The following is a 20,354-nucleotide window of genomic DNA, read 5'->3' as shown; positions in this document are numbered from 1 at the left end:
CCACAGGTTAAAAAGTTCAGGTCTGGCCAGGTGGATTAGGCATCTGCTAAATTCCAGGTAGTGCTATCTATGAGCAGTTGACAGACTCACAAGGGCACAGCATAGGGGTGAGCAGTGTAGGAGGCAAGAAATGGTAATGCTGAAAGGCAGGTTAATCAGAGGAAGCCAGGGGAAGAATGACAGACAGAGGGTGAAGAACGGAGCAGCCGAGCTAACAGTGTCTAAGAAGACAATCCAGGCTCCCATGACTTGAAAGTAAAAGGGTCAATGGAGATGTAAATTTGTAACTTGAAAGTAGTAAAGAAAAATGAGTTCTCTCAAAAAACACCATGTGCCTACCAACACAGTGTACATGAAAAGAAATACAACGTATCTGAGAGGTTTAAAAAGTGTCTAAATCGTCTCAGCGTCAGAACAGAGTATCAAACTGGAAACTTAAGAGGAGCTTAAAATATAAGGGTCCTGCACTATTCCTATGTGGCATCAGTTTACTGTGGGCATGTGTGTGCTGGGAACTGACTCCAGGGCCTCCGGAGCAGCAGCCAGTGCCCAACCACTGAGGTGATTCTCCGGTCCCAGTGCAGGTCTTCATGAAAGCGCTGAGCTCCATTTTGTAAGGCTCACCATTTTCAGAAACATTTCTAAAAACACCTGCTTTTTAAAATGCAAGGTACAAATTGAAATTTTATAAGCACATGTCATCTAAAAACATGGTATATAGTAAAAGCATTTGCTATCTGGTGCTTCTCTTCCCCAACTATAAACTCATGAGATGCACACACTCTGCATCTGTATGTCAAACAGGAAGTGACTGAGCAGCAAGAGAGGGGGGCCACCTTCAGGGGAGACTCCTGCCCCGTTCCTGACTCAATGAACCAAGGTACTCTTCCAGTGTACCAGCTTGTGGCCAGTGCTCCTGTGAAAAGTGTCTATCTCCAGTGTGTATAAAGTACACATTTATGAGCACTCTGGCCTGTTAGCCATAGCACAGAATCATTTCCTGCTGTCAGAAACTGGATTGCAGCCATGCACTGATTCTACATTTGAAAAATACAAAGCTAATACTTGAAAAAAAAAATAAGAAAAAATGTCTCAAACTGCTCAAAGGGTCGGGGAAAATCCACATAGGCAAGCACACATGATAAAACGGTGCTGGAATGTTTGGGTGAAGGAGAGACTGTAGTATTCTTTATTTTCCAGAATCATTCTACATAAAAACTTAAAATTATAGTAACTTGGTATTCTGCAGGGGCAAAGTGAAACCTTAGACTTTATCATCTGACAAATTTAAGGCACTCACAGAAATCTAAGTAGCTGTCACTCAAGACAATGAATACTCCTTATCGGCTTACCTTCAAGTTATTTTTAGCACTGGCCCTGACAGTATAATGGAGCCGTTTCTTCCTTTTCCGCAAAAGTAAATCAATTAGTATGCTGAAAGGTAAAACACTACGTTTTCTTTTTTTAATGATTTTTTTCAATTTTTTATTAGATATTTTCTTCTTTTACATTTCAAATGCTATCCCGAAAGTCCCCTATACCCTCCCAATGATTTATTTTTATGTGAATTGGTGTTTTACCTGCATATGTGTCTGTGTAATGGTGTAATCCCCTGAAACTGGGTCTAGATGGAAGACTTAGTCACATCTAAAACAAGTGCATACGAGAGCAGCAGAGGCGCTTTCAGGTTTTTCTCAAGAAGAACCCTGAGTAAGCTGGGTATGATGGGGCCAGCCTGAAATCCCAGTACCAGGTAGGCATGAGCAGGGAGGTCAGGAGTTCAAGACCAGCCTTCACTTCATGGGACCCCGGCTCAGCCTCTGATTCCCATACAAGTTAATCTCCAATACCTCAGACTTCCTTAACAGGCCTGGGAACCTGGCAACCTAGAACAATTATGTCAAGGACAAAACGACTCACAAACATCTAGTTTAAATATGATCAAGCCAAAACAAAGCAAACAACAGGATACTACTTCCAAGCTAAATTCATAATTACACTATGAAGCAATTAAATGAAGCTTTGATATTAGTGAAATATTTCCAAATTATTGATACATAACGATCAGCTATTGTTCAGATACTTAGGTTTTGAAGATCAAACCTATAGATTCTTAGAATAGTTCAGTCAAGATTTTTATTTATGGAGGTTATTAATTAAAGGGGAAAAAATTTCAGGTGTGGTAGCACATTCTTTTAATCCCAGGACAGCCAAGGCTACACAGAGTCCCTGTCTCAAATATTCAAAAGAAAAAACAAACTGGGTCTAGATGGCAGGAAGGTAGGTGAGGCACTAGGAAGAGCTGGGGGTGGGGGTGACGGTGACCTATTGCATAAAGGTATCGACTTTCCAAAGAATGACAGTCAAGACCACACACCCACTATGAGTCAGGTCTAGTGAAGGTATCAGCATAAACAGAGACACAGACCAGGCAGATGGAAAGGATATGCTCATACTCTAAGCATGATGAAAGCAAACCTATCATTTCAAAAGACATGGCTTAACACAAGTGCTGTGCAGATCCTAAGCTACTCGATTAGGCTCTGATCCTAGGAGCCGCTGGTATGGAGACAGTGAACACCGACAGATATTTTGTTAATAGACAATACACGTGAAATGAACCTTTCCAACAGAGAGCAGTAAGCGAAAAAGGCAGGGTGAGTCCAACAAACAAAGGGCATGCAGAACAGCAGGCAGCCAGGCAGCAATGCAGCACTTTCAGCAAATATCAGTGTCCACTTTGGATAACTACTTCTGCTATGACGGGAATCAAATCCAGGGCACATTTTAGGCAAGCATCCCACCTCTGACCTACAGTCCTAGAGCTCACTATTTTAAACTTTGCATAACTTTACAAAGTAAATCTCAATGCTTTAATCTGTCTGTGTTTTAGTCAGGGTTTTTATTGCTGCACAAACATCATGACCAAGAAGCAAGTTGGGGAGGAAAGGGTTTATTCAGCTTACACTTCCATACTGTTGTTCATCACCAAGAAAGTCAGGACTGGAATTCAAGCAGGTCAGAAAGCAGGAGCTGATGCAGAGGCCATGGAGGGATGTTCCTTACTGGCTTGCATTCTCTGGCTTGCTCAGCCTGCTCTCTTATAGAACCCAAGACTGCCAGCCCAGAGATGGTCCCACCCACAAGAGCCCTTTCCCCCTTGATCACTAATTGAGAAAATGCCTTAGAGTTGGATCTCATGGAGGCATTTCCCCAACTGAAGCTCCTTTCTCTGTGATAACCCCAGCCTGTGTCAAGTTGACACAAAACCAGCTAGTACAGTCTGTAAGCAACCTTTGTCAGCATCTTCAAATAGTATTATAGCCTGATAGATCAGATAAAGCCAGATGTCTGTAATCAATAAATCCTTCTAGAAATATTAAGTGGCAGTATGTTTCCAAACAGATGAAACACTACACACAAGACCAGCAGTAGTGGAAAGCTAGCAACAAAACTGTCCTCAGAGGGCCGAAGAGACAGATGGCTCAGCCGTGCAGAGTTCGACCCTCATGCTTGGTTCTAGGAAAGCCACACAGGGTGGCTCACAGCGGCCTGGAGCTTCTCTCTAGCAGACTTCATCTCTTTTAGCGTCTATGGACACCAGCAGATATCACATGCGATACTCTCACGCGCACATACAAAACATGCATGCATATCCACACTTACATATCATATATCCACAGACACAGCATATCATAAAAATATAAAAACAAAAATGCCTTATGTGTTTGACACTGACAAGTGTGAAATCTAGGGAACGGAAACAACCCTGACCACAGACCTGACCAGATTCCAGGTTCACACTGGGTTCCCACACTGGCTGGAAACCACACCAGGGCTGTTTAAGGCAAGGCAGTCACATCACCTGAGGCAGCAATACGAGCACGATGTGTAAATATGCCCAAGCTTTTACAGTATTTAAAGCAGACGCTTCCTTACTCAGGAACTCTCTTTCCTTTACTCTATCATTAGCACAACTCAATGGCAACTACAGATAGTCCAGTGCTCCAAATAACACAGACTTGCACACCTCTCATATCTCAGTGCGAGTCAATCAGGAAGCCACACTATTGTTCGTTGTCCCATAAAGCCGCACACCCGCAGCTACCACGTACAGCCTACAGCCCACAGCTGCGCCTGGTGCCTCTCACTGTGCAAGGCTGTGCACACTATGCTGACAGCGCTTTGTACTTACAGCAGAGTCTGCATTTGTGACAGAGAATGCAATGTTTACTACCTACTGAAGATGCTCTTACACACTTCCTATACACTTACACATTCACTCATTAGACTCTTTCCAGATTTAAAATCAAGTGATGTGCCAACTTAAGTACACTTAAATTGATCATTAAAAAATGTAAGTGATGGGGCTGGAGAGATGGCTCAGTGGTTAAGGACACTGGCTGCTCTTCCAGAGGTCCTGAGTTCAATTCCCAGCAACCACATGGTGGCTCACAACCATCTGTAATGGGATCTGATGCCCTCTTTTGGCATGCAGGTGTACATACAACTAAGATACTCATATACATAAAATAAATATATCTTTAAAAAGAATGCAAGCGGACTTCACAAATGCAGAGAAGGCTACATCCCCACCCCCCACTGGACTTATCAAATCCTTCTAACACTGTTCTCAAAGAACTTAGACCGTGCTCTCTAGGAAGACATAATAGAGAGATTCTCTTCCTTTACAAAAAAAAAAAAAAAAAAAAAAAACAGTACCTCAGATGTGTTTGGCAGGACAGTAGGAGAACAGGCAAAAAGGTAAAACAAGGCAGCAGAGAAGAAAGGAAGAACTGTCAAATCAAAACACCAAGAAAGCAAATACCACAGTACCAAGACCTATAGAAGAGAACGGTCATTAGCATCACGGCAAGGGGCTGTGTGTCAACATCATGTATGCACAGCAGAGGCTCACGCACCCTTCCATGCACTGTCTGACCCAGAGTTCTCTGCTGAACTATAATAAATGCTAAGAACTAAAAGTGTCAATGGAAATTCTTTAAACCTAGAAATCTGAAAATCAGAGTTTCAACCTCTATTAAACTTTGGTAATCTTAAAGTTGTTCTTCTATTTAATAAGTATATTAATTTAGGGCTAATTATTAAAATGCTACCCTCAGGGCTGGAGAGATGGCTCAGCAGTTAAGAGCACTGACTGCTCTTCCAGAGGTCCTGAGTTCAATTCCTAGCAACCAAATGGTGGCTCACAAGCGTCTGTAATGGGATCTGATGCTCTCCTCTGGTGTCTCTGAAGAGAGCAATGGTGTACTCATAAAAACAATATAAATCATTCTTTTTAAAAAGAATGCTTCCCTCAGTGAGGGATTATAATGATCTCTTTGTACAGAGAATCCAAGATCCACGTTAAATTGACTGTAAGGAACAATAAAGAGTCAGAGTAGACTATATACAGAAGCAAACATTCAAGTAGCTTTTTAAGACAAAAGCTTTCAATATATTGTGTAAGCACCAATAGTTTCCTAGGCAAATAATTCACTAACTACTCAGTAAGTCAGGTTTGCCACTCTCTGTGTGAGGCATCAAGCTGTGTGTTCCAAGCATTTTCTCAGTCAATGGGTAGCTAACCAAAGGACAATGTATGTATCACCAAGAAACTATAAAGCACTCACTAACTAACATTATCCGGCAACGCAGTGGGAAAGCTGTCACAAGTATACAAAGCTTCACCATCATACCTGTCTTTGTCTTCTGCCGAGGAGTCTTCTGAGTTCTTGCTCTCATCTTTAAAGCACTGGCCCGAGCTTGATGGATTAGCAAACGTGGATATGAAAGGCCCCAGAGACTGAAAGGCTGCTTGGCGAACCTAAGAAGAGAAAAAGGACAATAATAAACATAAGCATAAAGAGGTATATATATTTTAATGCACACATACTTCCTATGCATATACAAAAGCCAAAGTATGTTCAGGATAACAGGAAAGCCTTGTAAAAGAAACCTGACTCTCTCTTCACTTGACTATTCAGACACTAGGAGCTGAGTGGCATATCCTAACCAACACAGAAAGAACTGTGTTCCTGTACGCTTCAAAAACAAGACCTAACTGTGCAGCCCAGGCTGGCCTCCAGCTACCTGCCTCTACCTCCTGAGTGCTAGGGTCAAACATTCACATCCTCAATACCTGGTAAAAATACACAGTCAATTAATTAAAAGACAAAAAAGTCAGTGAGTTTTACAACCATTAAACAGCAAGCTAAATTAGAAACTTGATTTGTAAACAAAATACTTTCAGGGGTCTGCAACCCTATAGGAGGAACAACAATATGAACTAACCAGTACCCCCCAGAGCTCGTGTCTCTAGCTGCATATGCAGCAGAAGATGGCCTAGTCGGCCATCATTGGGAAGAGAGGCCCCTTGGTCTTGCAAACTTTATATGCCCCAATACAGGGGAATGCCAGAGCCAAGAAGTGGGAGTGAGTGGGTAGGGGAGCAGGGTGGGGGGAGGGTATAGGGGACTTTCAGGATAGAATTTGAAATGTAAATGAAGAAAATACCTAATTAAAAAATTGGAAAAAGAAAAAAATACTTTCCAGCTAATAAAAAGACAACCTTTAATAACCTCCTACTGACTAGTCATATATTTATATGAATAACATAATTATAAATTCTTTCTTTTGAGGGAAGGTGTTCAAGACAGGGTTTCCCTAGGTAGCTCTATCTCAGAAATCACTCTGTAGACCAGGCTGGCCTCACACTCACAGGTCCTCTGCCTCTGAGTGCCAGGATTAAAGGCGTGTGCCACTTGTACTTGGAGTAAATTAGTTTTAAATTTGAAATCATTGAGCTAGAGAAATGGCTCGCAGTTAAGAACACACTCTTCCAAAAACCCTGGGTTCAGTTCCCAGCACCCACATGGTAACTCACAGCTTTCCAGCACTCCTGTTTCAGCACTAACACCCTCTTCTGTTTTCAGTGGACCCCAGATATGCATGTGGTGTGCATGTATATGTATGTGTGTGTGTACACACATACACATACACACATATATACATATACAAACACGTCCGTGCATGCATACAGGCAAAATACCCATAGACATAAAATAAAATATTAAAACACTTTTTTTTTTAAAAAATCATTTACTTTCTTCCAGAGGTCCTGAGTTCAATTCCCAGCAAACACATGGTGGCTCACAACCATCTGTAATGGGATCTGATGCCCTCTTCTGGTCTGTCTGAAGAGAGCAATGGTGGTGTACTCATATATACAAAATAAATAAATCATTTACTTTAGTCTCAAAATGTTTTTAAAAAGCAATGTTACCCAACGTGAAGGATCACTGATCAAGTTAATAAATAGTGCTGATAACTTTGTCCGTCGGATTTCTTGACATGTTGCACAGGAGACAGCCATGAAGCACTCAGCACAGGCCTTTCGGACGCCCCACACGTTATCAGAGCACAGCTGGAAGAACCTGGGCAGCTGTGGGAACACGGGGACACCAGTTACTTCCCTGCCATCTTCTGTTTTAATGATGGATATTCTTAAAACATACAGAACGTATTTAAACACTGGAACTCAAAAACTTCTAATGCATCACTCCAGTTTATAACTCCCCCTAGAAAGGCAAAACACAGCTGACTGTCACCCGAGAGCTCACAGCTGAGCTCCTCGTGCCAGTGGATGTATAGACAGTCTACGCGTATGAATTTGTGCATGGGGCACATGCATGTCACAACTTAACTCCTCTGCTACGAGATTTAAGTGGCACCAGAGAGGACTCTAGTAAAGCAAATGCCCTAGTGAGGTTAGAGACTCGGGTGAGTGAGTCAGGACTGAGTCACTATGTACAAGTGGGAGGCTAACAGGGAACCACTGTTTAATGCTTAAAGAAGCAATCCTTATCAGAACGCCTTGCAAACACCAACTTGTAGTTCCAAATGTACAAACATCATTCTGGTTTGCAGTCACGGGGGCATATTAATAAACTCTATTACTCTGTATTGCTTATTCTTTAATACCTTAGATACTTACCAACATTTCTTCTGTTGCTTGTTGGCCAACTACACTGCAAATATCTCCAAAATTGGCAGCGCAGACCTGTAACAGAACCATCACTAACATTTTAGTATCGCATAGGAGTTCCTTAAAAACATCACATTCCACACACCAGAGCATCATGCGTTCTTAAACTCAGAAACCCAGAGTGGATGCAGACTTACCTTCCGGACATGAAACATTCGACAGTCACAGCACATCTCGCAGAACCTGGGGAGGATGAGGCGCTCCGTAATGTCCTTCCCAACCATGGGGGCCATCTTGCACATTATCTGAAACAAGTGAGAAAAATTCATCTTGAAAACATCTAAGGCCTTTTTAAGTTAAACTTAATAATTTAAAGAAACACATATTAACCAATGTACAGCAAATGTACTAAATCTAGAGGAAAATGATTTTCCTATCACTAGTTAATAACTTAATCATTTTGCCAGTAACTTCGAAAGAGAAAAATAGGAAAAAGAGAAAAAAAGAAAATTCCACCTTTAAACTTAGCACTTGAGAAGTAGAAGCAGGCAGGCTATGAGTTCAAGGCCAGCCTGGCCTACAATCGAGTTCCACAACAGCCAGGGCCATGTCTCAAAACACCCACCGCAGCAGCAGCAGCAGCAGCAGCAGCAGCAGCAGCAGCAGCAGCAGCAGCAAGGGAGTGCCTGTTCAAAGGCAAGGCTGTGTCTGAGGAGATGACTGCTGAGTGCAGCTGTGTCTCCGAGGAAAGCTCTGCGTCACGTCAGCTTTGGTGTCAATGGGGGAGTCAAGCCTGCCTTTGCATAGACACAGTACTAATACAAATTTGTTCCAGCTAACCAATAACAAAGTAAGAGTTTCCTTCCCTAACAACTGCTCAAGTCCATCCCCATACTTAATACACAGGGAGATCTGATGCCTGCCTGACAGCATTTCCCAGACACAGCTATTCCCAGAGTGTGTAAAAGACACATGGACGGTAAAGAGACTCTCAGCTATGTGCAGCATCACTGCCTACAGAAGCTCCAAAGGATCTAATAAAGAACCTACCAGAATAAGTACATATAACAAAGCTGCAGGTATCTATATAAGAATAAAAACGGCTTATATTTCTATAAATCAACAATGAACTGGAGGGCTTTAAAAATACATCATTTATAATGTTAAATTGTGAAATCCAACAAAAAGCGAGATCTTCCTGTTCAAAGTTACAAAACATAACTGTGTAATCAAATCCATAAGTAAATCCCTTCAAGATGCGTCACGCTCACAGGTGGTCAGGCTGGCAAGTCTCCTCAGGCCAGCCTGCAAGTCAACAAGTCCTACCTCAGTCCTCCACTGTTGGGCAGCAGGGTAATACCTGCAGCTCCCACATCCCACGGACAGCTTGGTGCTTCAGAGAGGCAAAGCTGAGATCTGAAGCGCTGTCTAATCAGGGTACCATATTATAACTAATGGTTTTCTAAAACATGGGGAATCATAAGCTTTCTTTCAACCCTGAACATTATGTTTTTAGGCTAGGCTCCCCTTAATATAACCAACAGTTTTACCCAAATTGATTTTCTTTATTGAAGAATTTCTGAAATGAAACGTGATTGTTTGGAGCTAGGTAGGGATGATGACTGTAGGTCTCTGTGATGGTTTGTATATGCTCGGCCCAGAGAGTGGCACTATTAGGAGGTGTGGCCTTGTTGGAGTAGGTGTGTCACTGTGGATGTTAGCTATAAGACCCTCATCTTAGCTGCCTGGAAATCAGTATTCTGCTAACAGCCTTCAGATGAAGATGTAGAACTCTCAGCTCCTCCTGCACCATGCTTGCCTGGATGCTGCCATGCTCCCGCCTTGATGATACTGGACTGAACCTCTGAACCTGTAAGCCAGCCCCAATTAAATGTTGTCCTTATAAGACTTGGTCATGTCCTTGTTGCCTTGGTCATGGTGTCTGTTCACAGCAGTAGAACCCTAACTAAGACAGTTGTGATTGTATCAAATGCCACTGAATACTATACTTTAAATGGCTAATTTTATGAATTTCACAACAATGAAAACTGTTGAGGAAAAAAAAATCTACATTTTTGTTAATTGGTATCTACTATTGTAAGAAACAATGAAAAGGGAATTTTTCAAGAGACAGAAAACTATATGATCATCACTGTTCTCACAGATAACCTGGAATCACTCGCAATTTCTGTTATTGTTTTTTATACCAACAAAAGATCAGTGTTAAAGGTATAAAGAGCTAATGCTCCGTGTCCAGTCAGGTTCATTTAGTACTTTCCTATCCCCCTGTCTCAGCTCAGGAACCAAGGATGGGAGTGACACCACACACCAGCACACTCTCAAAGCTCCCTGAAAGGTAGGCAACAGACTTACAGCCACAGCTTCTGTCTTCACATCATCATTGCTGTCTGGGGCAGTCAGGTCTATGAGGACAGGGCACACCTTGGTCTCCACGTCAAATCGCTCAATCAGTTCCTGCTCCAGCAGAGCCAGCAAAGCTGCCTGACTGGTTTTCCTCACCTACCAAGAAAACACCACAGTATAAAAAAGACAAATATATAATAAATTCTACAACAACCAGGTGATGGCAGTGCACGCCTTTAATCCTAACGCTTGGGAGGCAGAGGTGGGTGGGTCTCTGAATCTGAGGCCAGCATGGTCTAATGAGTTCCAGGACAGCCAGGGATACACAGAGAAAGCTCTGTTTCGAAAAACCAAAACCAAACAAATTGTAGAGACAACATTGTTTTTGCAGATGGGAAAACTTCTAATGTAGGAACCTGTAACTTGCAAACCCTAGCAGGTATTTATGGGTACTCCCTTCAGTTCTTACAGAGACAGCCTGACAGACAGAGTGTCACTGAGGGCACTGGGTGAAGACTGGTAAGCGGGCACCCTTTATAACGGGATCAAGGGTTCTAATAAATTTGTTAGACTCTCCACACACCTTAATCTAAGATAAGAAGTCACTTCTGGAAAATACAACAATGAGGTTAGACCCAAAAAACATTCAAATTATATCACTTGGGTTGGGGCATTCTACATGTAAAAGTCCTTTAAGAACAAGTAAATGCAACTTTACCTGGTTATTCTGGTCTGCGAGGTATCTGACCACAATTGGTAGTAAGTACTTGGAAAAAGCATACGGTATAGAAGGCCGGTTCTCTTGACAAAACAGTGCAATGTGCGGCACTTGTTCCATCAGCTCCGCTCTCACAGTTGGTTCTAGAGAAACAGCAGCAACATGACCAAGCACATCCTCGCACCCAGACAGCTGCCCCCCTTCATCTGGGGTCCAGGCTACTTAGACACCAGCATGGTAAGAGCTCACGCTGTTCTCTAGCCCAACACTTCTTTCCTTAAATGAGAGAATGAAGTCACTCCCAACCTACATGTACCCTGGCCCAGTGTGCACTGAGTTCAGAGCTTCTGTGGCAGGAGAATGTTATAAATGAGAACAACACTACAGTGGGCTACCATCTGCAGACTCCATGACGTAAGAACCACCTAGGAAAAGTTGTAAGGCTAGTGGCTCCTCCTCTCAGTATCATCTCTGAAAGATAATAACTAGACTTCAAACAACGAATCTCCCTTTATAAAAACATTAAAGATAATAGGTACCACATTAGTTAAAGGGTAAAACAGCATAGACAACCAAAAGTATTAACAGTTAAGTATATTCATGCTACTGCTAAAGGGATAGAAGAAAAAAAATCGAACCCGGCAGTGGTGGCCCACGCCTTTAATCCCAGCACTTGGGAGGCAGAGGCAGGCAGATTTCTGAGTTTGAGGCCAGCCAGGGCTATACAGAGAAACCCTGTCTCGAAAAAAAGAAAAGAAAAGAAAAGAAAAGAAAAGAAAAGAAAAGAAAAGAAAAGAAACAAAACAAAACAAGCAAATTCGAAAGCAAGCAAGTGGCTGAAAGACACTAGCACGCCAGTAACCAGTCACCACATCAGATGTGAGGGTTACTAGGTTAAGCAGCCATCGATCACACCAGACCTTAAGAGACCTATGGCACCTATGAATGGCTGTGTTTCTAGTCACCTTAACATAAATATATATATATATGAATGTATCCAGTGGAATTCCAAATCTTCATCTGGCCTTCAATAGAAAATGCACTGGTATTTTATAAAGCTAAGAGTCCTAGCAACAAACCACATTTCATTATATTGTTGTATAATGTGAGATGACTTCTCTTGAATTAAAAAAAAAATCCAATTTTAAAACACAAGCATATACTCATATTTTTCTTCATAGGTTCCAGTTATGAGGTTAAATATGATTTATCTCCATATATTTAAAAAGCAAAAAGGATCACAGTTGCAGTTTCAGAAAGAATGAAATCAAACTTTTCTTTCTTTAGAGTTTGCTTAGGCAAACAAAAGAAAAGACGCAGTAAACTCCAGAGACAGACAATGTATAAATGTATGTAGTTATTGCAGGTGGAAAGGAGAAACAGTCTATTCAATAAATGCTGCTGTTAACTGGCTACCATTAAAGTACAAGAAAGGCCGGAAAGATAGCTCAGCAGTTCGGAGTTCTTACTGATCTTCAAGAGGACCTGGGTTTGGGTCCCAGCATTCACATTATTCACATGGCAGGATCTGATACTTCCTTCTAACATCTGTGGACTCTTGTACGCATATGATACATATACATAAACTCAGGCACATACATATCCTTAAGCAAATGTAAGAAATAGTTCTAGGAACATCTTGTATTGTATATGTATACATACATATATACATACACACACACACACACACACATACGTATGTAGAACCTTTATCTATCAATGTTAACAGTTATATAAACATAAGCAAAAACAATTACAGGGTCTGTGTTAGATAACACAGTTCTAGTACACAGATGCAACTTCATGGCAGAACAGAACACCTCTCTGAAACATCAACCACACAGACTTATATTAGAATAAAGACTCCTTATGAAAAAACTCTAAGAAAAAAAAAAAACCTGACAATTTAAATGGGGAATATTTGAACAAATATTTTAAGAAAGACATTCACGTAGCCAATGAGCATATGACCAAGGCTCATTTCACAGATCACTGGGGATCACTAAATGAGCTCCACAAAGTCACACCACTACAAATCCATCCATCCATTCCTTTATGGTAAAGTGTAAAGGACATGCCTCTGGAGGTGTGTATCACACTAACTCACACACACTGCTTGTGAGAATGGCAAATGCAATAGCTTACCTATCATGGATAACAGTCTCTGCGTGTCCTATGACCTCATGACTCCTCTTTAAGCTAGTACCCAGAGAAACGTGGCCACTAACACAGCATTACTAGCCTGAAGCAGTGGGTCAGGTACAGCACACTGTGTATCAGATAAAATGACTACATTAAATATAATTCTACATAAAGTTGCAAGAGGCCAGCTATTCAGATCAAAATGGAGCTTACTTTGGGTGAGAGGGATGAGAGGAATTTAGGGTACTAATTCTATTTCTTTTCATCTGAGTGCTAAGTCTTCATTGTATGAAATGTGATACACTCACTCATGTGCTGTAGTAGTCTGTTATACTCAGTATTAAAATAGCAACAATAACAAAAATACCTGCTCCTGTATCTCTGAAATATGGTGAATAAATTCCTGGACTGAGCAGAACCCCAGACCCTCATATCCAGCATGGTCAGAGGGCCTCTCCCTACACTCACAATGTACACCCACACTCAACACACGGCGACACCGGCATGAAACCTCTGCTGCTTGCTAACAACTCAAAGCCAGGACACCTCTGCTGCCACTGTAGGACTCTCATGATCAAGACAGAAGCAAATACAAAAGGCCCACTAAATGAACTCTCAGTCTCTAAGGGACATGAAAATGAGCCCTTGGCAGAAACAAGTAAGACACAGGGAAGGACTGTCACACCAAGTCTTCAACAACCAGAGAGGTCTACATCTCTTCAAACACTCTAAAGAGACAGTATCAGGAGACACAACCAAAGAAATAACACAACAGGACATGAAAATCAAGACAACATGAAAATAGAATCCGAAGCTTCTGAAAAAAGGTATCACCACCAGCAATAAAGCCCTCAGTGCTCGGGGCAGGCTGGACTTTCCCAGCAGGCACTTTGCTGAAAGAAACCATCAAAATGCCCATGGAAAATCAAAGAATGAAAAATGAAGTCAGTGTAAATCCATGGAAGCCTATTTATTAATAATTATTTTAATTTTATTATTATTACTATACACTTGTTTCAACAGCTCCACATTCTCAACCATTTTAAAAATATCTACTCAGCCCGAGAGGATGCTGGAACACCCGCTCAGCGCTGCACAATGTGCCTGTGATCCGCACCCGAGAGGATGCTGGAACACCCGCTCAGCGCTGCACAATGTGCCTGTGATCCACACCCGAGAGGATGCTGGAACACCCGCTCAGCGCTGCACAATGTGCCTGTGATCCGCACCTGGGATGTGAAGGTAAAGGGAACACAAGAAACTCAAGCTCAAAATAAAGCCAATTTCTTACAAGCTGTATGGCTATTTTTCAAGATCAAGATTGTTCCCAGTTCAAGGCCAACTGGACTACATGAATCCTATATCACACACACACAGACACACAACCAAAAGTAAACCTCAAAAACGATTTGTTAAGACAGGGATAAAACAATATTCCAAAAGTCAATGGCTGAATTTTTCTGACAGAATGAACCCTCAAATGTTGCAGAGTATTCGGTCACATTGTAACCCCCGAGTTAGTGTTATTTACTGGGGGGGAGGGGCTGTTTCTAGTTGTGCTGTGGCTCAGCCTTAGCACATTTAATTCCTCTGGCTAGAATACAGGCACACCCTCAGTTCACACCTTTAATCCTAAACAATCAATGTGAAGTTAGTGTGGAGAAGAAAGCAGCCATGTTTGAAACTGATGTCTAATTGAGTGTCAAAGTGACACATCAGAAAGATTTGACAGAAAGATTTGACAGAATATGATGTGCCCAAGTCTCACAAGAAAGAGGGAGAGACAGGGGAGAGAGCAGAGGAGAGAGGATAGGAGATGAGAGAAGAAGGGAAAGAAGGGGAGGGCAGGGGAGTGGAGAGAGAGAGAACATGAGTAACAGTCAGCCTGGAAGAGTTTGAGCAGAATAGCTGAGCTGAACCAGCCAACAGAGTTCAGAGAGAACTAGGAAGGGTGGGCGTATTCAGCAGTCAGCCTCAGAGGCCTGAGAACATTCTAGGCCTAGGTAAGATTGTACACAGACCAGAAGCTTCGGGCCTGGGCCTGGGTTAGCAGACTAAGACAGTAAGCATCAGAGATGACAATTACTTCAGGCAAATAAAAGATACTTTGACACTCAAATTCTAGGAAAAAAATGAAAAATTTGAGTAGAATCCATTTGCACGTAATTACAGCACAGTAAAACCAGAGCTCCCTTGGAAAGGGCTTTTAAAGCAAACAAACAAGAAAGGAACAAAGACAAAATTAGACTCACTGACTTCTCCACAGTAAAACTACTGAGTTTCTACTCTCGCCTCCTTCTCAGACCCTGCAGTCAGACCAGCAAGCAGGACAGCCTGTTCTCAGGGACAGCCGACCTTGCCACTCTCCCTGCTCAAGTAACTGAGAACGGTTACTAAGCACTTCTGTCTCAGAGGCCCAACTGTGTAACAAGCTGCACACCTCTCAACTAAGCAAGCCAGTTCATCCTGCTGACCTGCTGACTCTACCAGCAGGTTACAGACCTTCACAGTCACCAACACCTTCTTCTAACTAGAAGATACCCCGCCCCACACCTGTGACCACAGCTCCCATCTTCAACCTTCTGGCTTCTAACCTTCTGTTTCCTTCTGAAGTGTGCTCTTTCCCCTCTGCACGTTGTTAACCTAACAAATCCAATATAACCTCTCGTATGACTAAATAACACAAACAAAAACTACAAAATTATACTTTACTAGACCCTCCTAAAGCCACTTCAGAATAAGTATTAACAAGAACAATTGTGACAAAGATAAATTAATACACTTATAAATGTTCTTTTCACTCTTAAAAAAACTTTAAATTTGAACCTTAAACTTTAAGGTTAATACATCAACTGCTTATTAAAAGACTAATTCATTTCATGTTTAAAAATTGAGCCTGTTGAGAAGCCAAAGAGTTTGTGAGAAATTAAAAACATTTTAATAGATTTAAGGAAAAAAAGATTTCAACCTTTATTTTTGGATTGTTTGTAAATTCAAGTATATACACGTGCTTAAAACCTCCTATTGGAGGGTTGGAGATATGGCTCAGAGGTTAAGAGCACTGACTGCTCTTCCAGAGGTCCTGAGTTCAGTTCCCGGCAACCACATGGTGGCTCACAACCACCTGTAACAGGACCTGATGCCCTCTTCTGGTGTGTCTGAAGACAGCTACAGTGTACTGATACACATAAAGAAATGACTGGGGAGTTAGCAAGTAGGAGACCCAAGCTCTGATCGTCGACACTCCTGTGGACATGGGGGTGACCCTCGTGGCCCAGCACTGAGAGCCCGAGGCGACAGGCAGTCCCTAGGAACTTGCTGTGCAGTATTCCTCCCAGACAGCCAGTTCTAGGTCCAGTAGGAAACCCTGTGCCATGGGAATAGGCAGTCATACAGCAGGACCTGACACCTTCCTTTGACCTCTGCACACATGTACATGCACACACCACACATACATTGCTTTAAAATAGCATATTCTATATTATGTTTATTGTACCACAATTAAAAAACAACACATCTTAAAAAAACATTATCATGGGCTGGTGAGATGGCTCAGTGGGTAAGAGCACCCGACTGCTCTTCCGAAGGTCTGGAGTTCAAATCCCAGCAACCACATGGTGGCTCACAACCATCTGTAACAAGATCTGATGCCCTCTTCTGGAGTGTCTGGAGACAGCTACAGTGTACTTACATATAATAAATAAATAAATCTTTAAAAAAAAAAAAAAAAAACATTATCACATTATTATTGTCTAATTTTCAAATTAAGTTCACTCCCTACCTCTTGATAGACTAGCAGGAATTTACTATGCTAAAAACCAAACTGGTTTCAAACTAAAGTAATCCTCTCACTTTGGTCTTTTAAGAGTTAATACTGCCAACATGAGCCACCACACCAGGCTTAAATTTACCTCTTTCTTTAAAAAAAAACGCTCCTGTCTTTGAACAATAAACTAATTTTTATTTTACAGGCATACCAGCATGCCGCTTTAATCCCAGTACTCAGGAAGTAGAGGCAGGAGGATCTTTGTGAGTTCAAGGCCAACTTGGTCTATACAGAGAGTTCCAGAACAGCTAGGGCTACACAGAGAGACCAAAGCAAAACCAAGAGCGATCAATCCATGTTTTTCATGTAAATCAGACAGGAAGTATTATTTTCCCACAAACATTTAAAGCCCTTTCCACTTCTTCCAATTTACTCTAAATAATTTAAAAATGGTTATGTTAACATAAATCACAGAAGTAACCTAATTTCTTACATTTATACTGATGAGAAATTTCCAAAATTAAGTAAATGGACATATGTAAACTGGATTTTTTTTTCACATAGAACTAGTAAGTTAATAATTTCCTTTCAAAAAAGAATTTGGGGGGGGGGGGAGAAAGGATCTCTCTGTGTAGTACGGAATAGCTTTGGAACACAAGCTCTTCCAGAGTGTTGGGGTTAGAGGTGGGGTCACTTGCCAAGGTCTTGGGAAATCTTCTATCTCGTCTCTCCAGTAGCTTAGAAAGACAGGTTCAGTGGCAAAAGCCTTTCTAGAAACAATGTGCTGTCTCTCTGTAGACACATACCGGAGTCATCAGCTAATCGGCTAATTCTTTCCAAGACAGCAATGCAGTCTCTCTCATCATCGCAGACTTCCCTCAGAGTATCCAGCAAACTCCGGGCCACCATTTGTCTACAGGAGAAAGTCAGATAGTGTTCAGTGCCACTAGTACCTGTTATTTAGAATTCAAAATACAGAATCCTTATGTCTCATAAAGACAGTTTTTCTTACTGCAAGTCACATACTAAATCTGTAATTTCTAAAAAGCAAAATTTGGTAATGATTTTACTGATAAGGTTATTACCAATTTTTTTTAAGCTTTATCCAAATAATTAGGAAATTTTAGTGACTCAATTTTCACTTCAATTATCGTCTCATCACAGGAGTGGTAAAGCACATTCGTTACGTTAAAAGTCGTATCTCCTATGATGAGCTCTGTTATCTACAGTCAAAGAAATTCAACAGAGACTTGAGATTCCAGAGGAATGACTGGCAGGAAGCGCATCACACCAGCTGGCAGAAGAATGATACAGTCCCCAATAACCCACGGGATAGTAATCAATTAACCCAGCAACCCACCAGGGTCGTGGAGGACAAATGCAATACAGATCAATCAGGCTGAAGCTGGGGCCTGACTGCACCTGCCACCTCCTCTGGGGTGGGCGACTGTGCCCCTACTGAGGAGGACCCACGTACCTGTTAAATACGTTCTCACTTGCAGCATACTTGTCCAGCCTCCCCAAGGGTGTCAACATTTCATCTTGTGAGACGAAGTCCAGGGCTGAAGGTATAATAATCACATCAGACTCTGAGCTGTAGTCATCCACATCAACTAGCAGAGACATCAGAAATATCCTTATAGTGCGCTGAAACTCCAAGGGCCCTGCCTGCCGAAGCAGTGCCTGCTTCTACAGCAGTACAAATACCATAAAATCACCCCAGCACCACCTCAGGGACAGGCCTCCTTTCTCCACCCAGTCTTACTGGCCTCTAGGAGCACACAGTCAGTGGCTCCAGAGACTAGCGCAAAGGCATTCAGTGACTAGACTTCAGCCCTGCTGCAGTGGCACACAGCTTGCAGGGGGCAGAGGCAGGTGGATCTCTGCATCTCTATGAATTTGAAACCAACCAGGTCTACAGATTAAGTGTGGGACAGCCAGGGCTACACAGAGAAACCCTACTGTCTCAAAAACAAACAAACAAACAAACAAACAACAAAACAAAACCCAAAACAAAAACATCAAAACTTTTTTAAATATTTAGCTCACATAATGGCTCCAGCACTTGGGAGGCAGAGGCAGGCAGAACTCTGAGTTTGAGACCAGCCTGATCTGATCTACATAATGAGTTCTAAGACAGACTGGGCTTACATGGCGAGATCCTGTCTCAAAACAAAACAAAACCAACCAACCAACAAAGAACCTCAAATTTCCATGCTCACAGAGAACACTAACAGCTGGTGAAGAAAACACAGGAAGGGGAACACTGAGTTAGTCAATTCTATAATAAAGACACCAAAGCGGAAGTGTTTGGCTTTATTTACTAGAGAAGAACTACAAACTATAATTAGTATTTATATTCACTAGACAAATATTAAATACTCCTATGTCAACTACTAGGCTTATGTTAAGAAAACAAACCATGAAAAATACTTATGTGAAGAGTTAAGGCTGAGACAAGTCTGTGTTAAAACACTCACTACAGCCGCACATCTGTCCACACTCCAGGCAGATCTGCAGCAGCTGTGGGAGGGGACCGACTACACCATGCTGAGAGCTGAAGGGTAGAGGGAAACTAAACAGTCTGATCAAGAGAGGACTCCTACTAAGTCTCTGTCACACTGGATATTGCAAGTCTACTACTCAGGCCACCTAACGAGAGAATTCTCCAGGGCTTCCCAGGTAAGCACACAGGGTCAGACTATTCAGGTAACTACTTAGACTCTAAAGCAAGATTCCCGTAGTACTGATTACAGACTCACAACAAAGACAGAATCAGTAGACAGGGACACAGAAACGATCCAAGTGTGCCGCATGTGTGAAGTGCAGCTTGGGCTGGACATGCAATACACACCTAAGCACAGCAGTGCACACCTACAGGCACAACACTTGGGTAGGGGACAGGGAGGAAAGGAATATAAATATTCAAAAATCCCTGACTTTCAGGTGAAGGGAAAAAAACAACGAGAAGAAAACCACACTAGGTCAGATCAATGAAATACAAAAGAAATTAATGGGGATCTTCAAAAAATAGCATTAAAAATGAAACAAAAAATAAACATAGCAGACTAGAGTATCATTCAACCAAAGGAAAATGTCAGACATTTTTTTTTTTAGATTTACTTGTTTATTTATTAATTTATATGAGTACACTGTAACTGTCTTCAGACAGACCAGAACTGGGTCCCATTACGGATGGTTGTGAGCCACCATGTTGTTGCTGGGAATTGAACTCAGGACTTCTAGAAGAGCAGTCCGTGCTCTTAACTGCTGAGCCATCTCTCCAGCCCCAGACATTCTAATATAAACATGTGTGATATCTCCAAAGGAAAAAGGGGGAATATAAGAATATTTGAACAGGGCTGGAGAGATGACAG

General features: G+C 41.9%; 1 protein-coding gene across 15 annotated transcripts in view; it reads right to left on the bottom strand.

Moving 5' to 3' along the window:
• Positions 1-20,354, bottom strand: part of Ppp4r1 (protein phosphatase 4, regulatory subunit 1) — a 59,384-nt gene that overhangs the window by 20,177 nt on the left and 18,853 nt on the right. For 7 of the 15 annotated variants that reach the window (XR_003952177.1, NR_152099.1, XM_006524889.4 and 4 more), the window contains 8 exons: positions 18,455-18,539; positions 17,784-17,890; positions 11,070-11,212; positions 10,361-10,507; positions 8,185-8,292; positions 7,997-8,062; positions 7,286-7,444; positions 5,700-5,827 (listed from right to left, as the gene is read on the bottom strand). Coding sequence is in view for 9 of the 15 variants with exons in the window: in NM_001114131.1 (NP_001107603.1) it covers positions 5,700-5,827; positions 7,286-7,444; positions 7,997-8,062; positions 8,185-8,292; positions 10,361-10,507; positions 11,070-11,212; positions 17,784-17,890; positions 18,455-18,539 (943 nt within the window). In the remaining 6 variants the exon portion in view is untranslated. Of the gene's footprint in view, positions 1-1,352; positions 1,435-1,580; positions 2,324-4,722; positions 5,828-7,285; positions 7,445-7,996; positions 8,063-8,184; positions 8,293-10,360; positions 10,508-11,069; positions 11,213-17,783; positions 17,891-18,454; positions 18,591-20,354 lie in introns of those variants that run through there. The other 8 variants (XR_001782110.1, NR_104465.1, XM_006524890.4 and 5 more) reach the window with 3 other exon arrangements.

Source organism: Mus musculus, chromosome 17, assembly GCF_000001635.26.
Source record: "Mus musculus strain C57BL/6J chromosome 17, GRCm38.p6 C57BL/6J".
NCBI lineage: Eukaryota > Metazoa > Chordata > Mammalia > Rodentia > Muridae > Mus > Mus musculus.
The sequence above is the reverse complement of the archived record's forward strand: the minus strand, read 5'-3'. Positions and strand labels throughout refer to the sequence as shown.